The sequence below is a fragment of the Neofelis nebulosa genome, chromosome 5 (assembly GCF_028018385.1).
Source record: "Neofelis nebulosa isolate mNeoNeb1 chromosome 5, mNeoNeb1.pri, whole genome shotgun sequence".
NCBI classification, from domain to species: domain Eukaryota; kingdom Metazoa; phylum Chordata; class Mammalia; order Carnivora; family Felidae; genus Neofelis; species Neofelis nebulosa.
In genome coordinates, this window is record NC_080786.1 from 85171834 (window position 1) to 85197896 (window position 26063).

The following is a 26063-nucleotide window of genomic DNA, read 5'->3' on the forward strand; positions in this document are numbered from 1 at the left end:
GGTGAACAAGAGAAATTGGGTATCAGTGGATCCGGGTTTGAATCCTGGCTCTTCACCTAATTAACCAGACTTCACACAAGTTATTTTATCTCTATAAGTCTTTGCATTCCCATCTGTGCAATGGGTGTGGTAGAGGGCTGATGTGTGTGTGTGAAGGGGAGATTTGCATTAGGAACTCTAGGGACCTTCTGGGAAATTGGATAAAGACTCTAACCCCTTTTTCCATTACCCAGAACTCCAGAAACTTGTCTAAGAGGCCAGGTCCAGTGGTGAAGGAAGGACAACAAGCGTTGCCCCAACCATTGAAGCACAACAAGCACACTATTGACCCCCATTCAGGTCCAGCTTCCTGGGACAAACGTACACCTGGCAGAAGGGATCTAAGAGCTAAAAAGGGCCTGGGAAAATACAGTTTGAAGCTCCTTTATTGGGCATAGCAGCGGGATAAAGGAACAACAGAGTCATTCCTCTCTGAAGCACTATGCCAGCCACTATGGCAGCCCCTGCAATCTGGAGACCTGAACGAGTTTTGGGGACACCTGGACATGTTGGAGGGAGCTAGTGTCTTCTAACAGCCTGTGACTCACCGAGCCTGGTGCTCACACTGATAGGAGTCCTGAGGTGTGCAGGAGAGTCCTGTCCGCCTGAGTCTGCGTGTGTGCGTGTGCGTGTGCATGGTCAATGAAGGCTGAGTGGACTTCGTGGCCTCTCTGGTGACATAGAAGAACCTCCAGTCTGGAGGTCTGGGGACCCGCTGCAGTCCAAGCTCAGCTAAGTTCACTAGGTGACTATGGGAAACTCATTTCCCCCTTGGATCTCACTTTCTTCAGGTTGAACCTATTCTTAAGACTCCTTCCAGCCACAGTGGCCTATAGATAGCATTTGTTACTCCATTTTTGTTCCCCCTCACTTTCGAAAGGCCTTTTCCCAGCTCGGAACCTACTCTCTGTCAGGGGCTGTCTGGGTCAGCCTTGCACGCATGTGACAGGAGTAGAATCAACAGGTGTGAGATTCCTTAGCCAAGACGTCCATAGAGAGCACAGGCATCCTGTGTATACCATTTATTGTTGATTCTGTACACCACGGTTGTTACGGGCAGCGTCCAGCGAAGTTGGACCCCCAACCCTGCCCACCAGGGCTCACACTCTATAAAACCCTGGGGGCCTAGAAATCTCTAAACGCATCACCAAGCACCTGGGATTATTTGCAGTGATTCTCTAAGCGAGGCGAATATGATCTACTTTTGAATGCAGCATAAAGGCAACAGGTTGGTGAGAAGGAGCTCTCCGTAGGTGAGGGAGAGATCCAGGCTGGGAGGAGTCTGGCCTGGAGAAGCACCCGCCCGGCCCCCCTCTCCGAACCCCAGTGATGGCTTCTTCCTCGAGCCCACCACCACCTCCCCAGCACCCTGGATTCGGTTCTGACTCTACGATCTGTGGGCTGAGCTCGGAGTGGTTTGTAGCTAAAGGCTGGGATACAGCCAACGTCTGGTTACCGGCTCTAGTTACCTAGTTATCTCTAGCTGTCTGCTCTCCATAAGCTTCCTGAGTTTGGAAACAGATTCCTGAAACTGCTCCGCACTGACATCTGAAGGGTTGTGAACTTGTGTTGTTGCCCATGAAGAGTCCTGAGAGCTGAGCTGCGCCCTTAACTCCTAAAGAGGAAGAGAGCACACACACAGCCCCAACAGTTTCCATGAGAGGGGCCTTTTTTCTGTAAGGGACGGGTGAACTTCATGTTTTCCTGTATTGACCAGGCTTCTGGTCCACACACTACCACATGAGGTTCCCATGCCTGGGACTATAAGAAGCAACAGGAAAGTGACTCCCATTTTCTCGACTGATGAAAGTGCAGGACAGGCCACAAGGTCTCGTACAAAGTTTGAGGACAGAAGGGAAACCCACAGCCCACTGAATAACGTTGCGGAAGAAAGTGATTTTAGACCCATTTCAAAGGGATAACGGTAGTATCTATGCACAAGGGTGCTGTGAAGTTTAAAAAGAAAATGCTCGTTAAGTGCTTTAAAGGGTATCTACGCACTTAAGTAAGCATCGTCGCTAAACAGTGGTTCTAACTGGCTTTTATTATCTTTCCTGCAACATTAACATTAATGGAAGCTGCTAGTACCGGCAAGGTGAAAAATTAAAGTGAACTCTGTGCCCTACCTCAGCCTTGGGGGACAAAGCAGCTCGCTCCAGCGCTGAGAAGTGAGCAAATGCAATGTCTTGTTGGAAAGGAAACTCCACCCAGCTTTTCTGGTAGCTTCCTGACCAGACAACATGGTGCAGAGAGGCCAAGATGCCTGCCGAAGAATTGGAGGCCCAGTGGCTCCATCCAAGCCACTCTGATGAAAGAAAGGGACAAGCAAGCCAGAGGGTCAGGTAAAGGGGACACACTGGATGAAGATGACTCCTTCCTCACCTCCCTGCCATCTCTGGCCCACTTGCACCCTTGTACAACGAGACACCGGAGGCGGTGCCACACCATGCTTCCTGTCTGGAGGAAAGCAGGCAGCTTCCCCTGATGGCCCCAGGATCGAATAGGGCAGCACCATCAGTGGAATGATGCCCATGCCCCAAGCTCTGGGCTCACTTCCTTTCATGCTCTGGCAAGTGTCAGTACCTGTCCACTAGTTGCTATAAATATTTTGAAAACATTTTGGAGGCCCAGATTTACCTTGGAGAGAAGATGTTTTTTGCCTTTGACAAGCCCTGTCTCTCCCAGATTCTCTGGGACAGAGAGTATAACACTACTAAGTGTACTAGTTAGCACATCCCTTCATGGACCCTTTTTGTTGGGAACCTGGTAGCACCGTGCTGCTAAGGCCTCGCGGGATTTCCCATTCATCTTGTGCTACAGAGGAAACTAGTAAGAGCCAGTCAGGGTTTCCGAATCGTGATAGCATTGGCTGCAGCTCTTTCCTGGGCAGACATAGGCACCCGAAATTCTCCATTTCACTGTTTTTACCTCTCAACTGATAGACCAGTTGTCCAGACGAAGATGTGAGTTGCCCTGAGCAAAATTTCTTTACCAGTGTGAATGTGTGTGGAGCAGGAAGGGTGACAAAGGCAGGCATTTATGTGACTATTATAACCCCGGACCAAACAACTCCACTCTCATAACCAGGCCACAGGCACAAGGAGTCCCAGAGAGCCCCCTGACCCAGCGTGACCTCTCTGTATGCCCTGATGTTGCCTGCTGTATGTGATGAACATCCGTGTCTAGCTGACTGATGGGGGATTTTACCACACTAACAGGATTGCCGGGTTCCATTACACTTGGCTTTTCAATTAAAGGATCTCATCTCTGAACTATTTCACTTCCCTCAAATGGGGAGTGAAAATTAAAAACAGATATAAGGCATAGCATGCCCATAAAAGGACCAGGCAGAGGGGCCTCCGATCAGCAGCAGACAACTTGCTGGCAGAGAAAGGTCTTCTGCAGTCGAGATACCTCTAACCTGGCCATCCTGGGTGCCTTGGGGCATGGGGATCTAATAACATCTGCTGTCTAGGCCAGAATGTACCCACATCCTCTCCGCCACCCCTGGCAGCTGGGCCTTTGCAAGGGCTGGCTGGCAAGGACAGTGAGGGGCTGGCTTGGCCATGGGGACCCATCTCCAAAAGCCTCTATTCTCCAGTTAAAGCCCAGGATTGAAGATACTAGTGATACTCTGTTTCTTGATGTGGATGCTGATTACATGGGTATGAACTGTTTGTGAAGATCCATCCAACACTACATGATCACACTCCCACGTTTCTGTACGTATGCTACACTTCAATAAAAAGTTAAAAGAGAAAAACCCTAGGGGTGAACATAAGGGCCCCCTGGTACCTGGGTGCTTTCTCCATCCAGTACCAATAAGCAGATTTTAAATGTTTTTAGGGGGCAGACATTCTACATGATCTTATTCCCCAAGGGACCAACATTTTCAAAGCAAAGTCTGCAGTTCAGAAATATTCTCCATGAGGCTGACTTATTGCACTGGTGCCCTTCTTCCTTTTCCAGATAACGATCCCGTGAGAGATGTTGACAGCGGCCCTCTCCACAGGAACTGAGCGACATGGTCCCTCCTTGTCTCTTTCACAGCATCCGAAAGCCAGGGTGCTTGGCCACTCTCAGGAAGCCAGTTGAGTGGGTGGAAGCCGTCTTTGAGGACAGAACTCACCCTGCCTTCAGGAGCAGAACATTGAGGGAGACCTTTCATTTCAGGGGACAGGGGACAGCCATGCCACAGGTGGGGGGGAAGCGAAGGAAGGGGAATCAACTTACATCATACTTGGGAGAGGAGCTGCCCCCCCCCCCGGGGAGAACTATTCCCACAAAGTGAGCAGACATGAGAACGGAGTCTACAGAGGCCAGCAGGGCTGTGGACACAGGGAAGCTTGTTCTTGGAGGAGAGCTGGTGAGGCTGTGGAGAGGGGCTTTCTCGAGTGAATTAGACATGAGTTAGAAACCCCAGGGGGGTTTTGCCATGGCCAGTTCGATCTCCCTGGTGGTTAAGAAGGCCCTGCAAGAGCTGATTCTCCTGTAGTTCTCTCTAGGAGAACCAGGCAGGTCAGGAAAAAGTGGGGGGGGGGGGGCCTTTCTCTTGGGGAGCAGAGAGGAAGCAGGGGATGGCTCTGTGGACCCAGAGGTGGAGGTGGAACAATGAAACTCCCAGATCTTCCAGTGGTCCCACTGTCCCCCAGCTCCGCCTCCAGCCCGCCTCTTCAACACTCGTTGGGTGCCTTCATCTGCATCAGGACCGCATGGCTCCTCTTCCTGCAGCAGCAACAGCAGATGCAGGCAGCCAGGGAACAGGCCAGGGCAATGATGCCAATGACAATGGCGGCAATGGCCAGCCCGCTCTGGGCCTGGGTCATGCCCCACGTACCACGGTCTTCGGTGACCTCAACGGTGGTCAGGTCAGTGTAGTCCTCCACGGAGCTGGTGAACTCAGTAGTGGAGGAGATGGGGGTGGTGTCGGGGTAGCTGGGTGTGTCCGGGTACTGTGGTGTTTCCGGGTAGCTGGGCACCTCGGGGATCACTGGGACCTGGACACTGGGGACAGCAGCACTGACGCTGACGATGATGAGGGACTGGCCTCGGACACTGGGTGGGCTGAAACATACCGGGAGAGTATCTGTCCCCAACCTGGGCTTGTTGAGCAGAAGCCAATTGCGGAGTGGTAGGATGTCTGAGTCGCATCTCCAGGGGTTGTCATAGAGCCTCAGCTCACACAGGTGCCCCAGGTGATCGAAGATGCCCATGGGCAGGTTCTCCAGCTGGTTGTTCTGCAGCTGGATGGTCATGAGGCCATTGACATTGGCAAAGATATTCCCTGGGAGCTGTCTGAGGCGGTTGTTCTGCAAGGAGATGTTCTGTAGATTGACCAACATGCGGAAGACATTCCCATCCAGCTCTTGCAGCGCATTGGTGTGGAGGGACAGCTCCCGCAGCTCCACCAGCCCATTGAAGGCGTCTGGGGAGATGTAGTTGATCTGGTTACGACTGAGAATCAGGACCTGCAGCTGGCGGAGGTTGCTGAAGACGTTGTCAGGCAGAGAAGTGATGTGGTTGTCGTAGAGCCAAAGCTCACGCAGGTTGTGCATGGGCCCAAAGATCCCCGGAGAGAGCTCCTTCAGGGAATTCCCAAAAAGCGTGAGACGGTTGAGCTGGGGCAGCTGCATGAAGATGCCAGGGGGCAACTGGGAGATGTGGTTGTTGGACAGATAGAGCTTCTGGAGGTTACGGTTGTTGTGGAAGAGGCCAGGGGAGAGCATACCAATCTGGTTCTGCTGCAGGGCCAGCTCCTGGAGGTTTCCACACCCATCAAAAGTGCCCATGGGGATTTCTGAGAGCCTGTTCTCATACAGTCGGAGGACCTGGAGGTTGCCCAGGCGCTGGAAGACCCTGGGCGAGAGATGGGTGAGGCTATTCTTGCCGAGATTGAGCTTGGTGAGGCCCACCAGGTGGTCGAAGACACCATCAGGGATATATTCCAGGTGGTTGCCATGCAACTGCAGCTCCTTGAGGTTGCTGAACTGGGAGAAGTGTGCCGGCTGGATCTGCACCAGCTGGTTGCTGGACAGAAGGAGCGACTCGAGGTTGTCCAGGCCCTGGAAGAGGCCAATAGGCAGCACCTGAAGCTTGTTGTTGGCAAGGCTGAGGTAACGCAGCGAGCCCAGGCTACGGAAGGCACCAGGCACGATGTGGGACAGCTCGTTCTTCTCAATCCTCAGGGCAATGAGGGCTGAGACGTTGAGGAATGGGGACTCGTTGAGTTCGGTGATGTGCGTGTTGAGGATCTGCAGGCTCATGGCGTTCCAGGGCAGGGGAGTGGGCACTGCCACGATGCGTGCCCCAGTGCACTCCACCTGGGAGGCCCTGGAGCAGGTACACTCAGTTGGGCAGCCATAGTAGGCCAGCCCTGCACTCCAGGCTTGGCAGCCCACCAGCAAAAGAAGGTAATGTTTCAGCGACATAGCCTCTGTAAGGGGAGAGAGCACACGTGAGTCAGGGTCATCTCACCAACACTGCTGTTAGTTTTAAGCCCACGTCAACCTTTGGTGCCAAACACCGGCTTGCCTTTGAACCCCACAACCACATGCCCTGCCATATGCTACTTACGGTCCGGTCAGCAAGCCCCTTCACCTTTCCCACATGCCAAGCAATTCCCCCACCCGGAGTGCTCTTTGTCCTCATCTAAATCTTCCCCATACTTCCAAGTCTAGCTCAAATGTGGTCGCCTCTAGGAAGCTTTCCCCAGATTCTGTGAGTCAGCATTAGTTGCCCTCCCACGCAGGTGGTCTTCCCAGTGTCCATTATGGCCATGCCACAGCTGGCCTCGTTCGGAATTCGTTGCGTCCCCGTCTCTGTCCTTCTCTAGTCAATAAGTTTTTCAAGGGCAGGGATGTTCATCATTCATCCCCAGAGATTCCTTCAGGCAGGAACAGTATCTTGTCTGGGTTGTACCCTGGATCCAGCCCCCTGGATCAGACGCATCCTTGTATCCCTCACAGCGCAACTAACTTGCTGGTTGAACATGACCTCCTCGGGAGGAGCAGATAGGAAATGAGACCTGGCAGAAGATGCTAAGACCATAAACATGGACCTCTTCTGGGAAAGCAGCAGCAGCCAACAAAGGTAGGATGCGCTGCTGATCTGGCAGAAAGGACGAGAGGGCGAGTTCAGCTTTTCCTCTGCCTGGCACTTCCCGGCACTGCCCTGCCCCATCACCACCACTGACAACCTGGCCCTTCGGTACCCCTTCCCGGCTTTAATTCAAACCCTTCCCAGTGAAAGGAAATTATCTATGCCACTTCCTGTCTCTCTGGAAGGAGCCAATGCCTGGGGTCTACCTTCTGGGTACTAGTTGCAGTTTCCACAAAGAAATTTTGAGTGGCCTTGAGTCAGTCCCAGAAAACTTGGGATGCACTTTGAGCTGAAAGGTGGTAGGGCCATATGCTCCCACAGGGCATGGTGCTGATCTGGAAATGGAGCCCAAACCCATGAAAGGTTTGATATTTGAGGTCAGAGGTGATATTTAAGATCAGAGGTCAGAAGTGATACATATACAGATATGTGTATATATATATATATATATATATATATATATATATAATTAGATATATAACGTATACAATATGGTGGAGCCATGAGCTGTGGGCACTGAGCCCTACGTAGAGTTAAGAACCACTAACTAGCTGTTTGACCTGAAAGGAAACTTGAAACCTTCAAGCTCAGCTTTCTCGTGTGTTAAATTGGGAGGATAGCCTCTGCCCCTTCTTGAGGCTGCTGGGAGGAGCAAACAGAAGAATGAATGTGGGGGTGTCCTGCACAGTGTTGTGCAAATGCGTGCGGTTGTTCAAGGTCATCCACGACTTGGACTCTATAGACTCATGGAGGCAGGAAGGCCTCAAAGTGTTTTTAATCTTGGAAGTCTTACTCAAGGGGATTAGAGATTTCTGAGTATGTGTAAAGCAGTATCTGTAACTTCCAACTGAGGTTCAAAGGGGTCTCTAACTTCCAAAGGGCGAAGAACGGCTGATCATACATCCCCACTATTTTCTGGGGATGAAGGAAGCAGGGAAACTGAGGCTCAGAGCTTAAATCCGGGACCTCCAGATTCTTGGGTGAGTGCTTTGAGTGTTAATGCAATGCAATGCAGGTCAGAGCAAGGAATCTGAAATGATGGCATGTGAGGCATAAACTGGCTGGGTGGGGAAGGTATTTCTCTAGCCTCTCTTCCTGAACTCATGGAGTCCAAAGTCTGGCCCATAACTCAGAATAATCCAGGCTTCCCAACCTGGCCTTAACTCCGTGCACCCTTTTCCTGCCCTCTCAACAAGCCTACTCTGAGGACAGAACCCAAGTTTATCTCTCCCCACCCAGACCTTGATTTTTCATTTATTCACGGCCCATCCAAGCCCCGACCTGTTGTATTTTTGCATCAAGGACTTGAGTAACTATGTAACGTGTTGGAGAAAAGAAAGAAAGAAAAACTTGGCCACCAGAGTCTAGATGCAGAGGAATGGGGTCCGATGAAGCTATAGACACATCCAGAAGCACAAATTTGTATAGACAAAAGAAGGTCCAGAACTTAAGAGTAGAAAATGAACAGCCTAAACATGGGGCACAGGAAAAGTGACTCAACATCCACCCCAGGGGAAAGACTTAAGACTTTTTACAGAGAAAGAAGACTGGCCAGAAAAACTAATGTCGATCTTAGCCTGCATTAACAGAAGTATTAAGTGTGGAACAAAGAAAGTGATGGTCTTCTTCTACATGGCCCTCATCAGGCCACACCTGTGCTTCTGTGCCCCAGCTTCAAGAAGGCCAATAACAAACTGGTCCCTTGAAGGCCCTGTAGAGAGGGGTAAGAGGACGGTGAGGGGACCTAGAAATGAGAACCTCTGAGCACCTGTTGAAGGAACTGTGGATAGATATCTGGAAGAAGATAGGAGGAGGCTATAAGCACTTGCCAAGAACACATGAAGGACTGCCCTGGGACACAGAAGGCAGCCTTACTGTAGCTCCAGAGGTCAAAAGTGGTGTGCAGAAACTGTAGGGGAGCACATTTCAGCTCACCACTGTCTGAATCAGAATGGACAACCCATGGAGTTAGTAAGCTCCCCATCACTGGAAGTGTTCAAGCAGAGGCAGACCAACTCTCTGGAAAGGATGCTGGAGGGGAGATTCCTACAGCTGGGAGGGTATTGAACTGGATGACAGCTGATGTCCTGTCTATCCCCCAAGATTTTGGGATTCTAAGGCTGAGTCCAGAGCAAGGATGTGAGATCCATATACCCAGCTAATTGTGCCTGTGCTCCCAAGGGTCTGTGTGGACAGGTGTGGGTGTTGGCCCATCTCCTTGGTACATGTGTGTGTGAAAGACTTACCCCCTGGACTGACTTAACAAAATGGGGCGCCTGGGTGGCTCAGTTGGTTAAGCGTCCGACTTCAGCTCAGGTCAGGTACTCACAGTCTGTGGGTTCGAGCCCCACGTCGGGCTCTGTGCCAACAGCTCAGGGCCTGGAGCCTGCTAGGATTCTGTGTCTCCCTCTCTTTCTGCCCCTCCCCCCCTCATGCTCTGCCTCTGTCTCTCTCTCAAAAATAAATAAACATTTAAAAATTAAAAAAAAAAAAAAAAAGGAGAAGCTCTAAATGCTCCTGGTAATGCGATGTGCTTCATTTATTTTTAATGTCTACTTCTATGCTCACCATGCTTCAAAATGGTGCCGTGGTCCCAATGTCGGGGACTAACTTAAGTGCCCACAACCTGGCAAGTCCAAGGCAGTCCCTGTCAGATTTCCCCATCTGTAAGTGAGGGTGTGGGATGAGATGCCCTCTGAGGAAGCCATCTCAGACCTTCCCTGAGTCTGCATTCCCCAGCTGGGGCGGGGGGAGGTGGGGAGGGCGTCATGCCAGTCTCAGGGAGGGCCCAGGGCCAGGGGAGGGTGCCTCACGGCTTGAGAGGAAGAGAGAAAAGATAATTCCCTTATGGGAACAGAGCCACTGTTGTTTGAAATGGACCACACTCAGCTTGACAAACATTGCAAGAATTTGCAGATTTTCCTTCTTATAAATCCTTATGTCTGTGGAGTCCGCCCCAGCGCCACACGCAGCGGCTTCCTGTTTTCCAGCACTTGTTCCCGCCACAAGGCACCGACTGCTCCAAAGGACCTCCAGAGGGCCCACCTCCAACCCAGCTACAGAGCCCTCAGGGGATGGAGGGGCCACAGGCACAGGGCCGGCCAGCCAGCGAGTGCTGCGGCCGTGCTCAGGAGCCCGGCACACAGCAGCCTAATAGCACACGCTGCCCGGTGCCGCTTGGCAGCCGTGACAAATGCCAGTTAAAGACCCACAAAGCTACCCTAATTATACCCTCCTCCCCCAGGCGGCCGAAGGCGTCCTCAGTCACTGCAGCGACTCAGCCCAGCCCCTGTCCTAGGAGGAGGGACAGCCCGGGGTCTGTCGCCGGCCCAGGAATTCAGTAAGCCAAGCAGACGGACAGGCAGCTCACCAGGACACCCTGACGCGGTCCCTCCCCAGGAGCAGAAGCACTTGGCCCAGGCACTTTGTGAGTCTCTTCAGCAAGAACTGCCTGTGACTCATGAGTGAACACATAATTAGCGTTGAAGCCCTGGGCTTTGTTGGTTGGTGGGTTGGCACTTTTTTGGTTTATTACCATCATTCACATCCCCTAAACATGAGGTTCCCTGGGAGGAGATGCCTTCTTATTGCAATGCCACGGAGCAAACTTCTGGAAAAAGCCTGGGAGACAGATGTGCGACGCTGGTCTTGATGTTAAACTGGAGTGTGAGTTTGGGTACATTCTCCAGGCCTCCTGTAAAGACTTCCAAGGGCCCTTGATAGCTCTGATATCTTCTGACTGGAGACAGAAAGGAAATCTGGCCTGAAGCCCCACCATTCACCTGCCCTCCCTTCCATAGACCATGCAGGTTACCCTGAACGGCTGGCAACGCTACCTGGCCTAGCCCCTTCATGCCAAGACTGAGGAACTCATACCCATCTTTTCAGGTCTACCTTGTTGCAGAAGTTTCCCAGGCAGGGCAACCCCGCTTCTTAATCAGTGCATCTTCAAATAGCCAAGAGCCATTTCATGGGATTGTGGAGCCTCTGGTCCTGACCCCCTCCAGTGCACCTGGGGAAACTGAGGACCCGAGAGAAGATCTCCTTCCCTGGTCTGTGCCCTCTCCCCACAGAGGTCTTCCCCTAAGCATGGCCTCACCTGCAGTGACATGTTGCCCCATCCAGCCGAGGGAGATGTCAGGCTTGGAGCTGTTGAGGGGTTGTCTTCCCCCACCCCCAGCAACTCTGCCACCCCCTCCAGCCAGTATCAGCCTCTATCAAGTTGCTCATCAGTGCTTGGTCAACGGGCTTAAAGCCACTGATTGAGAGGCTCAGTGCATCCAGACATCCCCATCGCACTAAACGGGGGGTAACCACCCTACACCCCAAATCAGTAGATAAAAATCACCTGGAAGATCCTGGGATGCTTGTTGAATAGAAGTAACATTGCAGCTGTGGGGATTAAATGAATCCTACCCACAAAGCACTGAGAGGCGTCTTTGGCACAGAATGAGTACCCAATAAATGTCACTGATAGTTACTGTTCGTTCTGCTGTTGAGTAAAACCAGGATCTCGCGAGACTCCACCCACAGAGATCCTGATTCCTAGGCCTGGGTGGGCCCCAGACTCTCCAGTGTTTAACAAATTCCCCAAGGGACACTGATGTAGGTGTCCATGGTCTATACTCAGAAGCACTCATTGGGGTCTAGCCCAGCTCAGATACATACTCCTGACCTGTGTCATTTCCTGCCAAGAACAGAGAGACTGAACTCAGGATCAAGGAGGCTGAAGGCCAAATCACAGACCTCGCCCAGAGACCTCTACCAATATTCCCTTCCCTGGCCCTTTCGTCACCGCTGTCAGAAATCTGAGATTTGTGCTAATTTGAATGTAGCAGTAGAGGCTATTTCCAAAAGCAGCACTTAGAGCCCAGGGCATCGGAGGTGCAAGGGCCTTTTGACTATCCTGTCAAACCATCTGGTCATTTTGTAGATGGGAAAACTAAGGGGCCCAGAGGAGGAACGGACTTGTTCAAGGTCACACAGTCAGTTGAAGATTCCTGACATCCAGATCAAGACTCTGCCTAACTGTAGAGCTTGGTGAGCCCCTGAACCTTATCACAAGGCTTCAGGACCTTATCCACCATGTGTCTGGCAGTGCCTGAAAGGGGGGAAGAGGTGGTTTTACGCCCTCTGTCCTAAAATGATCTCAGGCTCACATGCAATCCACCCTCCAGCTGCCCAGCATTATTAACCAAGATCAAATACCCCTCCCTACTCCCAGCCTGCATTGTTTGAGGGATGTCCTTCCTAAAGGCTGCTCTGATGCTCATGTTGGCTCAATTTCACCTGAGTGGCCTGGAAGAGCAGAGGGCAGGGACAGAAGGGGTTGCCAGAAGGGATTAATCCCATAATCTGAACACACAGCCCCCTCAGGGTTTTACCCAAATTAGGAATGCTCTACCCCAAACACAAAGCATGCTGGAGCCCCAAGGGAACACCAGCCACCCCCTCATCCCCCACCTGACTCAATTGTTGACCCCATCTCTCCTGGTCCTTCAAAGCCAAAACATTCTTCACTTGTTTAAAAATGAACATGAGTAAGAAAAAGCAAGTCCTTTCCAGCCCCAGGGTTAGGGGAGGTAGGGCTTCCTGCAGAGGCCAAAGCAGGCCTGTAATTAGCTCACAGGAAGGGGCAGGAGATACTAACAAAGTTGCCAGCAGAGCAGGGGAGAAGCTCCCACTCGACTGACGCTTTTATGAAAGAAGCCACCGGCTACAGCCCCCTGCTCGGGGTGACACCCAGGGGACCCAAAACAGACAGAAATGGATGAACCTCTTAACAAAGCATCTTGGAAAAAGTTTCTAAATCCTATGTCCCAAAAGCCCCAGAGAGGCAGTGAAACCAGAAGTTATAGTCATTCGTTCGTGGTCGGGATTTAGGGAAGCAATTTGCCATGTGTAATCACAGCCTCGGGAGCATGTGCTGGCAGGACCGAGTGGGGACAGCTTCTCCCCCATCTCTCCTTATTTCTTGGCATCTGGAACTACTCCCATCCGCAGCCCAGCACCCCCGGCATTTACGGAGCAAGCCCAGGTAGCCTCCAGTGCCCTGACTTTCTGCAGGGTCTGTTCACAACGCTCCCCCCTGGCCCTGACCTCTCTCCCAGGCCTGTCTCATCACTGCCAAGCCCACCCACAGACTCAAGACCACAGGCAAATGGGACTGTCCGGTCCTGACTGTACCCCAGATGTCCCATCAGTGCAGTGAAAGAAGTGACAGCCGTTAGAGAATTTCTAAATTATGGAGACGGTGGCACCAGCATATCTGGGAGTCGCTGGAGATCCAGTGATATAATCCCAGAAGGTGCTGGCACCTTCAGTCTGAGTGACACCTTAATCCAAGAGCATCGCGGCCTGCCCTGAGGTAATACATCTGGCCCTGGAGGTAGACTGGCTCTCTCACACTTCAGCACAGGGGGGAAGCTCTAGAAAAGTTCTGCTTTTCCACAGTTGGTTCCGTGGCCCCACTCCTGCCTCTACATTTGAGCAGAGGTGCGGGTAAGGGTGCCTCAGTCACAGGATTTTACATGCATACCCAGCCCCGACTCCCAGCTCAGAGCCAGCAGCCCCGGCCACCCCCAGACACATCTGGCTGGCGAGAGGGCAAGGCTGCCGGCCGCCTAAGCCGCACACAAACTTAGACCCCGAAACGATGCTCAGTCCACAGCCGAAATCCAAATTGGAGATCCGAACTGGGCGGGCACTTCTGCTGAAGCCACTTTTGTAGCAATGATAAGGCCGGGAAAAGAGGACAGATCTGTCTTCTGGGAAACCCTCCACTGGTCCTGGACAGACCCACACGCCAGGCAGGCCACTGGCGGCCACCACAGTAAGTGCTGGGGGAAAGGACGCGGGTTCAAAATAACCTGAACCTTGGAAAAAGAGAACCTCTTCCCCTAATAGCACAGTCCCAGTGATAATTTAGTTAACTTTCGGGGCATCTGAAAACTACCTGGGCAGCACCGCAGACGGACCTCATGGGGCGGTAAGGGTAAGTGGGGCAGGGGGCCTGTGGCCCCAGGCTCGCGGGGGTTGGCCCCCTCCGGAGAGCATCCCCAGGCACCCCGCCAGCCTCTCCCCGGGACGCCGGCCGGCCAGACGCGAGGTGGGGAACAGAGCCGGGGCGCTGGCCGGCAGGAGGGAGGGAGGGAGGGCGCGGCGGCCGGCCTGCCCACTTACCAGCAGCTCGGCGCCCGCCCGCCGTCGACCAGAGGGAGCCCGAGAGCAGGACGCGGCCGGCTCAAGGCGGCAGCATGAGTGCGGCGGGCCCGGCACTCCCCGTATTTAAACGGTCCGGGCGTGAGTCACCGCCCGGGGCAGTGTCGGCGCGGTGGCGGGGAGGGGCCGGGGCCGGCGGGCGGCCCAGCCGTGGGCACAGCCTCTTCGGAGATGCAGGGTGCGGGGGCTTCTCCTGCATGATTTAGTTGTGTGGTTTTTTTTTTTTTCTTTTCTTTCTTTCTTTCTTTTTTCTTTTCTTTTTTTTTTTTTTTAACAGAACACGTTCTCCTCCTGCCTCCAATGCTCCATTGGGACTTAGTCGCTGCCTTGGCCATTTCGGCTTTGGAAAAGCTCCGTGGCTGTAGAAAAGCATTGATTTTTTTCCCTTTTTCTTTGAAATTCGGAAGTAATTTCAAATTTACGGATAATTTGCAAGAATAATACAAGGAACACTCTTCTGTGCCTAACCCAATTTGCTTATCTGTTAACATGGTGGGAAAAGCATTTAACTTCCAAAGAGAGATAAAGTACCCTCCAACCGTGTCCCCCCCTAAAAACAAAGTTTCGTTTTCCTTCTGATATCATCCTCTGCTCCCTGGCTGCCGCCCCGCAGAGATAGGGGCATGCGGTCGAGGGGCATATTTAAGAATGAGAGGCTCCCTGTGACCTTCACCTCTGCATTGGAGCCCACTCCAGGCTGCCCTAGTGGGGGACAAGAAACCATTTCTGTTCTTGGTATCACCAAGAGGACCTGGGGAAGAAGAGAAAGAAGTCATAGTTTATGGGGTGAGGAGGCAGCCAAACCCTAGCATCTTCTCCAAGATGCAGTCTCAATAAGGCAGGAACTGCGCTGGGCTGAGCCACGTGCCCTTCCCTGGCTCAGTTTACCTTTTCAGCCCAGTGGGGAGAGTGATATTTACACACAATGCCTCATGGAATGCCAGGGGCCTTAATTAATGTTTGCACTGTGCTTTGAGATGGGCGATGAAAGGAAGATATAAAACTGCATAGTGTTATTACCGAAATAGTCACTTGGGTGGCTTGCGATGGTCAAGCCCTACAGCCTGAATCATGTCACATTCCTCCTCACTGGTGGCACCATGATTCAGAGCCAGAAACAAAAAGCACCCTGTCCATTAAGTGACATGAGCCCAAGAGGGGCAGGCACCGCTTAGAGGGATCTCCCCACAGCTCCCAGCCCTGGTTCTTCAACGACCAACCTCCCTTCCAAATAACATTCTGTGCGGAGAACCCCCTCCCTCTTACTACCCAGGCACCTTCACCTCCCCACACTGGAGCCGTCGACCGCCTTTTTGTAGAACCTGGAAGAATAAAAATATCCCCTCTTTACCTTCTTTCCTTCCTGATTCTAACATTCAGCCACTCTGCACTGGCTGCCGAGGTCCGCACAGGGATGAATCAGATACTTTTCTTGCCCGTGAAGAGCTGAGAGAAGGACAGACATTTATGAAGCACCTACTGTGAACCATAGAGCCCACAGGCACCTTATTACATCTCTACAGTATTTTATCTATACCAGGTTTCTAAATGTTGCCACTACTGAGATTTGGGGCCAGAGGATTCTTTACTGTGGGGAGCTGTCCCAGGTACATGCATTCCTCAAAGATATTGTGGGTTCAGTTTCAGGCCACCACAATAAAGCCAGTATCACAGTAAAGCGAGTCAAATGAATTTTTTAGTTTCCTAGAACGTATGAAGTTGCATTTACACTCTACTGTAGTCTATTAAGTGAAGAATAGCATCATGTGTAAAACAATGTACATACCTTAATTTCAAAATACTTCATTGCTAAAAAATGCTAACCATAGGGGCATCTGGGTGGCTCAGTCGGTTAACTTCGGCTCAGGTCATGATCTTGCGATCTGTGAGTTCAAGCCCCGAACCGGGCTCTGCGCTGACAGCTCCGAGCCTGGAGCCTGCTTCAGATTCTGTGTCTCATTCTCTCCCTGCCCCTCCCCCACTGTGCTCTGTCTCTCAAAAATAAATAAATGTAGAAAAGATTTTTTTTCAAAATGCTAACCATCATCCAAGCTCTCAGCAAGTCATAATGTTTTTGCTGATAGGAACCTATGCCTCAGTGTGGGAGGCTGCTGATTTGTCAGGGTGGTGGCTGCTGAAAACTGTGGCCTCTGGTGACTTCTTAAGACAAAGCAACAACGGAGTTTGCCACTTCCTTTCACGAAAAATTTCTCTGGAACACGTGGTGCTGTTTGATAGCAGTTTACCCACAGAACTTCCTTTAAGATCGGAGTCAGACCTCTCAAACCCTGCCACTGCTTTATCAACTAAGTTTATGTAATATTCTCAATCCTCTGTTATCATTTCAACCATCTTCACAGCATCTTCACCAGAAGTCTCTTCCATCTCAAGGAACCACCCTCTTTGCTCATCCCTAAGAAGCCATCCATTCAAATCTTATCCATTCAAATCTTATCCATTCTCATCCATTCAAATCTTATCAAGAGGTTGCAGCAATCAGTCCCATCTTCAGTCTCCACTTCTGATTCTGGTTCTCTGGCTATTTCTACCACATCGGCAGTTCCTTCCTGCACTGGAATCTTGAGCCCTCAAAGTCATCCATGAGGGTTGGAATCAACTTCTTCCAAACTCCCGTTTATGTTGATATTTTGACTTCCTTCTATGAATCATGAATGTTCTTCATGGCATCTAGAACGGTGAAGCCTTGCCAGAAGGTTTTCAGTGTACTTGGCCCAGATCCATCAGAGGAATCACTATCTATGACGGCTAGAGCTTTCTGAGATATATTTCTTTAGGACTAAGACTTGAAAGTAGAAATGACTCCTTGACCCGTGAGCTGCAGAATGGATGTCGGTCTAGCAAACATGAAAACCTCATTTCCCCTCTCCAACAGAGCTCTTGGGTGACCAGGTGCTTTGTCCATGAGCAGTCATATTTTTAAAAGAATCTTTTTTTTCCTGAGCAGTAGGTCTCAACAGTGGGCTTAAATTATTCAGTTAACACGTTGTAAACAGATGTGCTGTCATCCAGGTGCTGTTATTACATTTACAGAGCTCAGGGAGAGCAGATTTAGCATAATTCTTAAAGGCCTTAGGATTTTCAGCATGGTAACTGAGCACTGGCTTCAACTTCAAGTCACCAAACAAAAGAGTCAGCTTGTGCTTTCAAGTTCTGAGGCCAGGCATTGACTTCTCCTCTCTAGCTATGAAAGTCCTAGATGGCATCTTCTTTCAAGAGAAGGTTATTTCATCCACATTGAGCATCTGTTGCTTAGTGCAGCCACTTTCATTAATTATCCAAGCTAGATCTTCTGGAAAACTTCCTGCTTCACCTTGCACGTTTATATCATGGAGACGGCTTCTTTCTTTAAACCTCATGAGCCAACCTCTGCTAGCTTCAATCTTTAATTGTGCAGCTTCCTCTCTTCTCTCAGCTTCATAGGATTGAAGAGAGTTAGGGCCATGCTCTGGATTAGGCTTTGGCTTAAGGTAATATTGTGGCTGGTTTGATCTTCTATCCAGACCACTCAGACATTCGCCATATCAGCAATAAGGCTGTTTTGCTTTTTTTTTTTTTTTTTTTTTTTTTTTTTTATCATTCATGTGCTCACTGGAGTAGCACTTTTAATTTTCCTTCAAGAACTTTCCTTTGCATTCACAACTTGGCTAACTCTTTGGCACTAGAGGCCAAGCTTTCAGCCTGTCTCAGCTTTCGGCATGCCTTCCTTATGAAGCTTAATCATTTCTAGCTTTTGATTTAAAGCAAGAGACGTGTGGTTCTTCCTTTCACTTGAACACTTAGAGGCCAATGTGAGGGCAATTAATTGTCCTAATTTCAATATTGCTATGGGTCAGGGAATTAGGAGGCCCAAAAAGAGGAAGACAGATGGGGGGGAGCAGCTAGTCAGTGAAGCAGTCAGAACACATACATTTATGGATTAAGTCCACCATGCTATGTGGGTGTGGTTTGTGGATCCCCAAAATAATTACTATAGTAGATTAAAGATGACGGATCAGAGATCACCACAACAAATATAATAATGATGAAAAAGTTAAAATATTGCAAAAATTACCAAAACACGACACAGAGACATGAAGTGAGCAAATGTTATTGGAAAAATGGCACCCATAGACTCGTTTGATGCAGGGTTGCCACAAATCTTGAATTTGTAAAAAAAAAAAAAAAAAAAGTGCAAAAATGTGAGATGTGCCTGTACCGTAGGATGCTTAAAGTATCCCTGGGCTCAGCCCACTAGATACCATTAGCGTCCCTCCCAAGTTGAGACAACCAAAAATGCATGTTGCCAGAGCATGCACACCCACCCACCCACACACGCACAGAGCTGAGAGCCACTGATCTACCAATAATCCTGTGAGTGGGAGTAACTGTCCCTAAGAAAACTAAGGCTCAGGGCAGTTAACTAACTTCCCTGAGTCACACTCTAAGTGACAGAGCCAAAATTCAAACCCTGGATGTGCGTTGTATGCTTTCCCTCCCACTGTGTGCTTACACACACTTAACTCTTGCAGATAGGAGTGTGGCCGTGTTTAAATTAGAGTAAGGATTTCAAGAAGTCGAGGGACGTGAGGTCCTCAGCATAAGTTGGATAAATGTGGATGCATTTGAGTTTCGTGAAGAAGGTGGCCTTCAAAGATGAGCAGGATCTGGAAATATGAGAGCAGTGAGTTAAGGAAAACCATTAAATCAGAGCAAGGAGAGGGGGCTCTCCAAAAACTCTGAGCCTAGGCTTTGTGCCAGTTCTTCCTGGAGAGGGCTGGGACGCCTCCCTGAGGAACATGAGGTCCTTTACAGGCAGTAGGGAGACACCGAGGGTTTGGGAGGAGAGTAGAGGCACAGAGCCACACTGCAGGAAGCATAGTATGGCAGGAGTTTCAGATTTAGTGGAGGACCCTTGGCTGTCCACAGGGCATCCAGTTTCCAAAGCACTCCTACCATCCTCTCTGGTCTTCATGACAGGACATGGATTTCAAGACAGTAAGCAGCCCATGCAGGAAGGACCAGTTCTCCAGACTGGGGATCCAGCTACAGGACCTATGAGCTTTAGCTCACCAAGAACCCCTCTTTCATGGAGCAGCACGTTCTTTGCTACTGAGAAAGCAAAATGGCCCCAGTTAGCCCCCAGAAGTGAGATCTCCTGGTGAAAGTAAGAGCCTGATTCACCACCCACAGGCCCTATAAACCTCAGGGCTCACTTTCCAGGCCCCCCTCCCCTCCCCTAGAACCAGAAGGGCCGGGGTTGCCTTAGGGCTTCAAAGAAGTCTATCCCTCCCACCCATGCATGTTTCCCAAGTCTAGTTAATATGCATAGAACCCAGGGAACTGAGGTCATGAAAGCCCTTCACAGCAACCTCAAGAGACAGAGTTATAGCTCTGCTTGGTCCACCTCCGGGAGGGGAAAGTCAGGACTGCACAATGAAGTCCCTGGGGGGGGGGGGGGGGGCGGGATTTGGCAAGATAAAAAAGGTGGAGAACGCTCAGGGCTCCTAAGGATGTGGGTACTGTTGATGGGAATACAAATTGGTAGAGCAGCAGCTATCAAAATTCAAAATGTGTAAACCCATCCACCACGGTCAGTGCAACACCACACACGATCGTATGTGTGCACAAAGCTACATGCCCAAGAACATGCAGCGCAGAATTGTTTGCAACAATAGGTTGTGTTAACGGTGTCAATGTCCTTCCATAAGACAATGATTCCGTGTATCATAAAAACCCATACCAAGTACCCAATTTAAAAAGATTGGATACATCTTCATTTGCCAGAGAAGAAAAATATACTTCATGTATTAAGAGATTAATAATATATTAATATATAATAGTATATATTAATATTAATATATACTGCGCCTGGGTGGCTCAGTCGGTTAAGCGTCCGACTTCAACTCAGGTCATGATCTCTCGGTCCGTGAGTTCGAGCCCCGCGTCGGGCTCTGTGCTGACAGCTCAGAGCCTGGAGCCTGTTTCAGATTCTGTGTCTCCCTCTCTCTGACCCTCCCCTGTTCATGCTCTGTCTCTCCCTGTCTCAAAAATAAATTAAAAAAACATTAAAAAAAGAGATTAATATATATACATTATTAAAATTATTATAATTAATGTACATTATATTACTTATATTATAATTAATATTATATATATATTTTTATATATTGCACTTCCTGGTTTTAGGGGGAAACACATATATGTATAACTCCTCAGTTATATTTCAATATATGGGAAACATAATGAGGAAAACAATGTCACTATTTGCCCATCATGATCACGCAAGATGCCAGAAGATGGTACAGAACATCAGTTTTCCTACTGAATGGCTCATGGAATCAGCCTCAAATGAGCACCCAAGGCTCTTGTCTTTGCCTGTCCCCCACCCCTCTTCTTCCCCAGGTCACTCTGCTCTGCTCCCACCTGCTGGTCCCCAGGGGCAGGGGGTGGTGCCCAGCCATGCTGGAATCAGAGAAGGCCACGGGGCCCCACCTGGTTTCCAGCTCATTCCCAAAGCCCTGACTGTTCTTTGAAGGAAGAATTTTAGGTCGCTTCTCAGAGCAGTGACTCTCAAAGACCAACAGCCATCTCTCTCGCTCGTGTGGACAGCTTCTCACAACGGGACTGAAAAACTACGCTGCCAGCCAAGTCTCTGTCGGTTTTCTCAGTTTTATAAAACAGCTTTCATAACACAGATGAGGAGGAACCAGAAAGAACAGTGCAGGTGAGATAAAGTTTCATCCAGTTTTATATCTATGTGTATGTGTGTGTGTGTATTCACACGCGTGCATGCACACATACAGACACACGCGTATGTACACACATGTATGTGCGTGCGTGCGTGTGTTCAGTGCATGTAAACGCGCACGTCTGTGTATGCACACGTGTGTGCACGTGTGCACGCGTGTGTTTGTGTGCACATAGACGTGTGTGTGCACACGTGTGCACATATGTGATCTCTGTCTATAGCTATGTATAAATGCTTAGGAAAGGACAAGGACGTGGAAGGACACACAGAACTGCTGCAGTAGCAGAGGGAGTGATGGATAAGGATTTTTTATAACTGTGTGTTGTCTTACGTTACATTTAAATAGAAACACATTCCTGAATTGCATCTCATGGACAATTAGAACAACTATTTTAAAAGATAATTAAAAATTTTATTCTTTTGTTTTTCTGAAGTTTAGTTATTTATTTTGAAAGAGAGAGAAAGAAAGAGACAGCACAAGCAGGGGAGGAACAGAGAAAGAGAGGGAGAGAGAGAATCCCACTCTGTCAGCACAGAGCCTGACACAGGGCTTGAACTCACAAACTGTGAGGTCATGCCTGAGCCGAAATCAAGAGTTGACGCTGAACTGACTGCGCCACCCAGGCGCCCCTAAAGTTCTACACTTTTAAACATTTCTTTTTATTACACCGAAACCCACCTCCTGGAACCTCCACCAGTGGATTCCCTTCCCCTCTTCAGGCCCCATAGTGCCTGCCCTGGCCTGGGGGCCATCGCCTCAGATGTTTGAGACCCATGAACAGGCTCACCCCCTTCCAAAGCCTCCGTGCCATCTGCCCCTTTGGACACACCACACATAGTCCCTTCCCTCAACTGTCCTGGTTGCTCGCCACGGGGCTTTGCATTCACTCAGCAAACGGAGCATTCAGTAAGTGGCAGGCCCTGGCTGAGTGCCAGTATACAGGGGTGAATTTGTTCTAGGAGGCACTCAAATACAGGAACAGTCATATTCAGGTGGAAGGTATACGTAGGTTGGGGCCAACAAGGGAGCCACTGAGCCTTCCTGGACCATGGGAGGAAGGCTTCCCCAAGGAGGAGGCCCTTGGACTAAACCCAGTAGGATGAGTGGGCATTTGGGCCTCTGAGAACAAATAGCATTTGCAAAGTCTCAAAGGTTCTAAAGACCATGGCACATCCAGCATGTGGCAAACAGTCCAGGATAAGTGGAGAGCAGGGTGCACGTGAGGCCTTAGGAGAAACACCATCCTGGGAAGAAGGCAAGACCCAACGTATGAGGGGCCTCACCAAATGGGACTCAGTCTGTAGGTGGCCACGGAGGGCCACAGAAGGGTTTGGCCAGGGACAGATGTAGTCAGATGGGTGTAGGGCAGTGGTTGCAACAGGGGTGATTCTTCCCCATCCCGTGGAACAGTTGGCAGTATCTGGAGACATTTGGGGTTGTCACAACTTGAGAATGCAAGTGGCGTCTAGTGAGTACAGCCAAGAGATGAGGCTAGACATCCTCCAGGGGACAGGACAGCCTCCTGCAGCCAAGCATTATTTGGACTGAGATGTCAATGGTGCTGAGGTTGAGAAGCACAGATATGGAAGGTGGATAGTTTTAGCAGCAGCATAAAGGATGGATCACTGAGGGGTTGTGGGTTGGAGAGGGTAAGAAGACCTGAGAAAAAATTATAGCAACAGCTCGGATGCGAGGCAATGAAAACCTGAACGAAGACAGGGCAGTGAGAATGGAGAAAAGAGACTGAATCAGGAGGTGATAATAAGGAGTGAACTGGTACAACACGGTGATGGATTGGTTATGGTGGGAAGTGAGGTGATACAGTGGGGCTGTTACAATACAGGTTAGGCCACCATAACAAAGTGAGTCAAACATAGCAAGAGCTTAAGCAAGACGGATGTTTATTTCCCATCAAGCCTGGAATGGTGGCTTGACTATATCAGGGACCAAGACCCCATCCATCCAATTGCTCAGCCATCTTCAATCCATGCCCATGATGGTTGCTCTAGCTCCTGCTTTCATGTTCATATTCTAGCCAAGGGAAAGGCAGGAGAGAGGAAGCATCTCAGTCCTTCTCTTTAAAGGCATGACCTAAAAGCTACACACATCACTTCCGCTCATATTCCATTGGCCAGAACTTAGTCATGCGGCTGCCCCTATCTGCAAGGGAAATGTAGTCTTGAGTTGAGCACCATATATAAATGAACACTTTTAGGGGCGCCTGGTGGCTCAGTCGATTGAGCATCTGACTCTTGATTTCAGCACAGGTCATGATCCCAGGGTTGTGGGATGGAGTCCCACATCAGGCTCCACGCTGAGCGTGGGCTGCTTAAGAGTCTCTCTTAGCCTCTCTCTCTGACCCTCCCCTGCTCTCTCTCTCTCTCTCTCTCTCTCTCAAAATAAAATAAAACTTAATTAATTAAAACTTTTATAACAGTAGAAGAGGAGGGAAACAGCCATTGGTAGGCTATTAGCAGTCCATGCCATGGGTGATAAAAGAAAAAGCCATGAAAGGGACAGCCAGGTTTTTGACATGAGGGACCCAGTAGATGGTGGGTAACATTAAGAGGACTCGTGAACATGGAAGTGGTAAGAAGCAAGGGGGCAGACTCATTTTGAACAGGCTGCCTTTGAGCCCTGTGGGACCACAATGTGGACTGTCCCACGGAGCCTGAAATCAGGGTCTGAGCTCAGGGCAAGGGTCTGGGTGGGAACAGAACTCTAAGAAACCACAGAACCATAAAGGGGAGATAGTCTAGCAATGGTACTTAATCTGGAGTCCATAAGCCCCAGCCATTAAAGCAGCCTCCCTACACCTAAAGTACTGACAGGAAGTTGCAGCCTATGAATTTCCTGAAATTGTCTGTAAGTTATGTGGAAATGTGCTGTATGCTTTTCCAGGAAGGCAGCTCATGACTTTCATCAGATTCTCAAGGATCTGGATGCAGAAGAAGAGGGTTCAGAATGGCAGCCTGGGTATCTCCCCCGTCTTATTACTGAGGCAGGTAGAGGAAGAAGAGCGAACCAAAGGGACCAGGAAAGAGCAATGAAGGTGGTCTTAGGAGCAGCAAGACAGAGGGTTTGGATGGGCAGCAGGGAGCAGGGTTTAAGAAGAATGGGTGGTAAATCAGTGAGGCCCATGGATGTCGGGAAGCCTGTGACAAAGACAGTCAGTGGTTTCGAGGGAGCGGAAGGAGCAGGTGGAGGAGACACATCCCAGAGGGAAAGATTGGAGGGAAGGCCAGGCCCGGCTTTTAGGATGGCAGCAGATTAAACATGGCAGAGGTTGAATGGAAATGTCCAGCAGAGAAGGAGGTAATGAGAAGAGCAGAGATAGAGCAAACGATATCTTCTTCTGGAAACAGGCTCCTAGCACCAACTTTACCACTCGGGTGTGGTCCCAGCAGCAGAAACAGAAGTGCTCGCTGTCACAGAAAGGGCTCAGACTTGTAGGGTGCTTTCCACCTCTGCCTGGCAGTGATCGGGACCTTGGCGAGTTAATCCACCTCTCTGAGCCTCTTTGTCCCCGTGTGTGAACTCAGATAACCACCCGCCTGATGTGAATAATGAAAGGACTAGAAGAAAAACCATGTGTGGAAATGCCCAACTCAGGTTCTGGTCGCAGCAGATGCCCAGTAAGTGGGAGGGCCTTTCTCCCTTCCCAGTCCTTCCCTTCTGATAGGATTGTTGCTTTTTAGCTCACATCAAAAGGGCAGTCTTTGAGGAAAGGACCTTATAATCTTTCTACTTGTCCCAAAGGGGCAGATTTCGGTCTATTTCAAGTACTGCACGCCAACGTCTTGTGGAAGAATGAAGCCAGAAACACTGACAATATATAGAATAATACCAACGGGGCCAACAAGCAGACAGTCACCTTCTTAAAATCCCCAGTGACAGCTGCCAGACTCATCTCCACCCATAGCTGGTTATTAGTGATGTTTCTGCAAAGACGAGTGTCATGAGATTGTCCTCGGTCCCCCGCATTCTGTTCCCGACGATGATGATGATGATGTGTTCAGAGTCATGAGTGTTCCAAGGAGGCTATTTGGTCGGAGGCTGTCAGGCCTGGAAGCAGTGGGTGGAGGAGAGAGGATTTCACACGTGGAAGAGCAACCTTCAAACAAACAACTCAATTAAAACACCGGCAAAGGACCTGAGCAGACATTTCAACAAGGAAGATACACCGATGGCCAACAAGCACATGAGGAGATGCTCAGCATCACTAGTCATCAGAGAAACGCAAACCCAAAACCACAGTGAGGTACCACCTCACACCCACAAGGATGGCTGCTATCCAAAAAATGGAAAATAATAAAGGGTTGGAAAGGATGTGGAGAAACTGGAGCCCTGGTACATCACTGCTGGGAATGTAAAACGATGTCGCTGCTATGGGAAATGGGATGGCTGTTCCTCAAGAATTGAAACACAGAACTACCCTAAGATCCGGCGATTCTTCTAAGGGTGCACCCAAAAGACTGAAAAGCGGGTGGTAGCACTCCAACGTGACTACGCTTAATGCCACCAAACCGCGCAAAAAAATGGTCACAGTGGTAAATTTTATGTTCTGTAGATTTTATCACACACGCGCGCGCACGCGCACACACGCGAAACGATCCTCAGATTGAATTATGCTGGACAGAGTCGAAGACCATTGTTGAACTCGTGAAACGTTTTTCTGGGAAATGAAAACTTAGGCCTTCGTGCAAACGTTATCAAAAATAGAGAACACGCAAAGCCAATCTAAGCTGGTTCCTGGTTGACCTGCATGTGGACAGGTCGCCGAATGCACCCCTCTGCTCTGGCCTGAACTCAGCTCTCCTGGCCCAGCGGCTGTGTCCCCAGCCTTTGAGGAAGGCTGGCCTGCCTTTGGATGATGTGCATGTGAGCCATCATTCCCTCCCCTATAATTTTGTCTTTTATATTTTTTTCCACATTTTCCGTATATGACTTAACCGT

The 26063-nt window shown here is 49.9% G+C and overlaps 1 protein-coding gene across 1 annotated transcript; it reads right to left on the bottom strand.

Moving 5' to 3' along the window:
• Positions 1 to 1046: 1046 nt before the first annotated feature.
• On the bottom strand, positions 1047 to 14388 carry LRRC15 (leucine rich repeat containing 15). Its single transcript, XM_058730879.1, has 2 exons — positions 14320 to 14388; positions 1047 to 6472 (listed from the first exon to the last, which is right to left on the bottom strand). The coding sequence occupies exon 2, from the start codon at positions 6465 to 6467 to the stop codon at positions 4713 to 4715; it is 1755 nt and encodes a 584-aa protein (XP_058586862.1). The 5' UTR covers positions 6468 to 6472; positions 14320 to 14388; the 3' UTR covers positions 1047 to 4712.
• Between the last annotated feature and the right edge of the window lie 11675 nt (positions 14389 to 26063).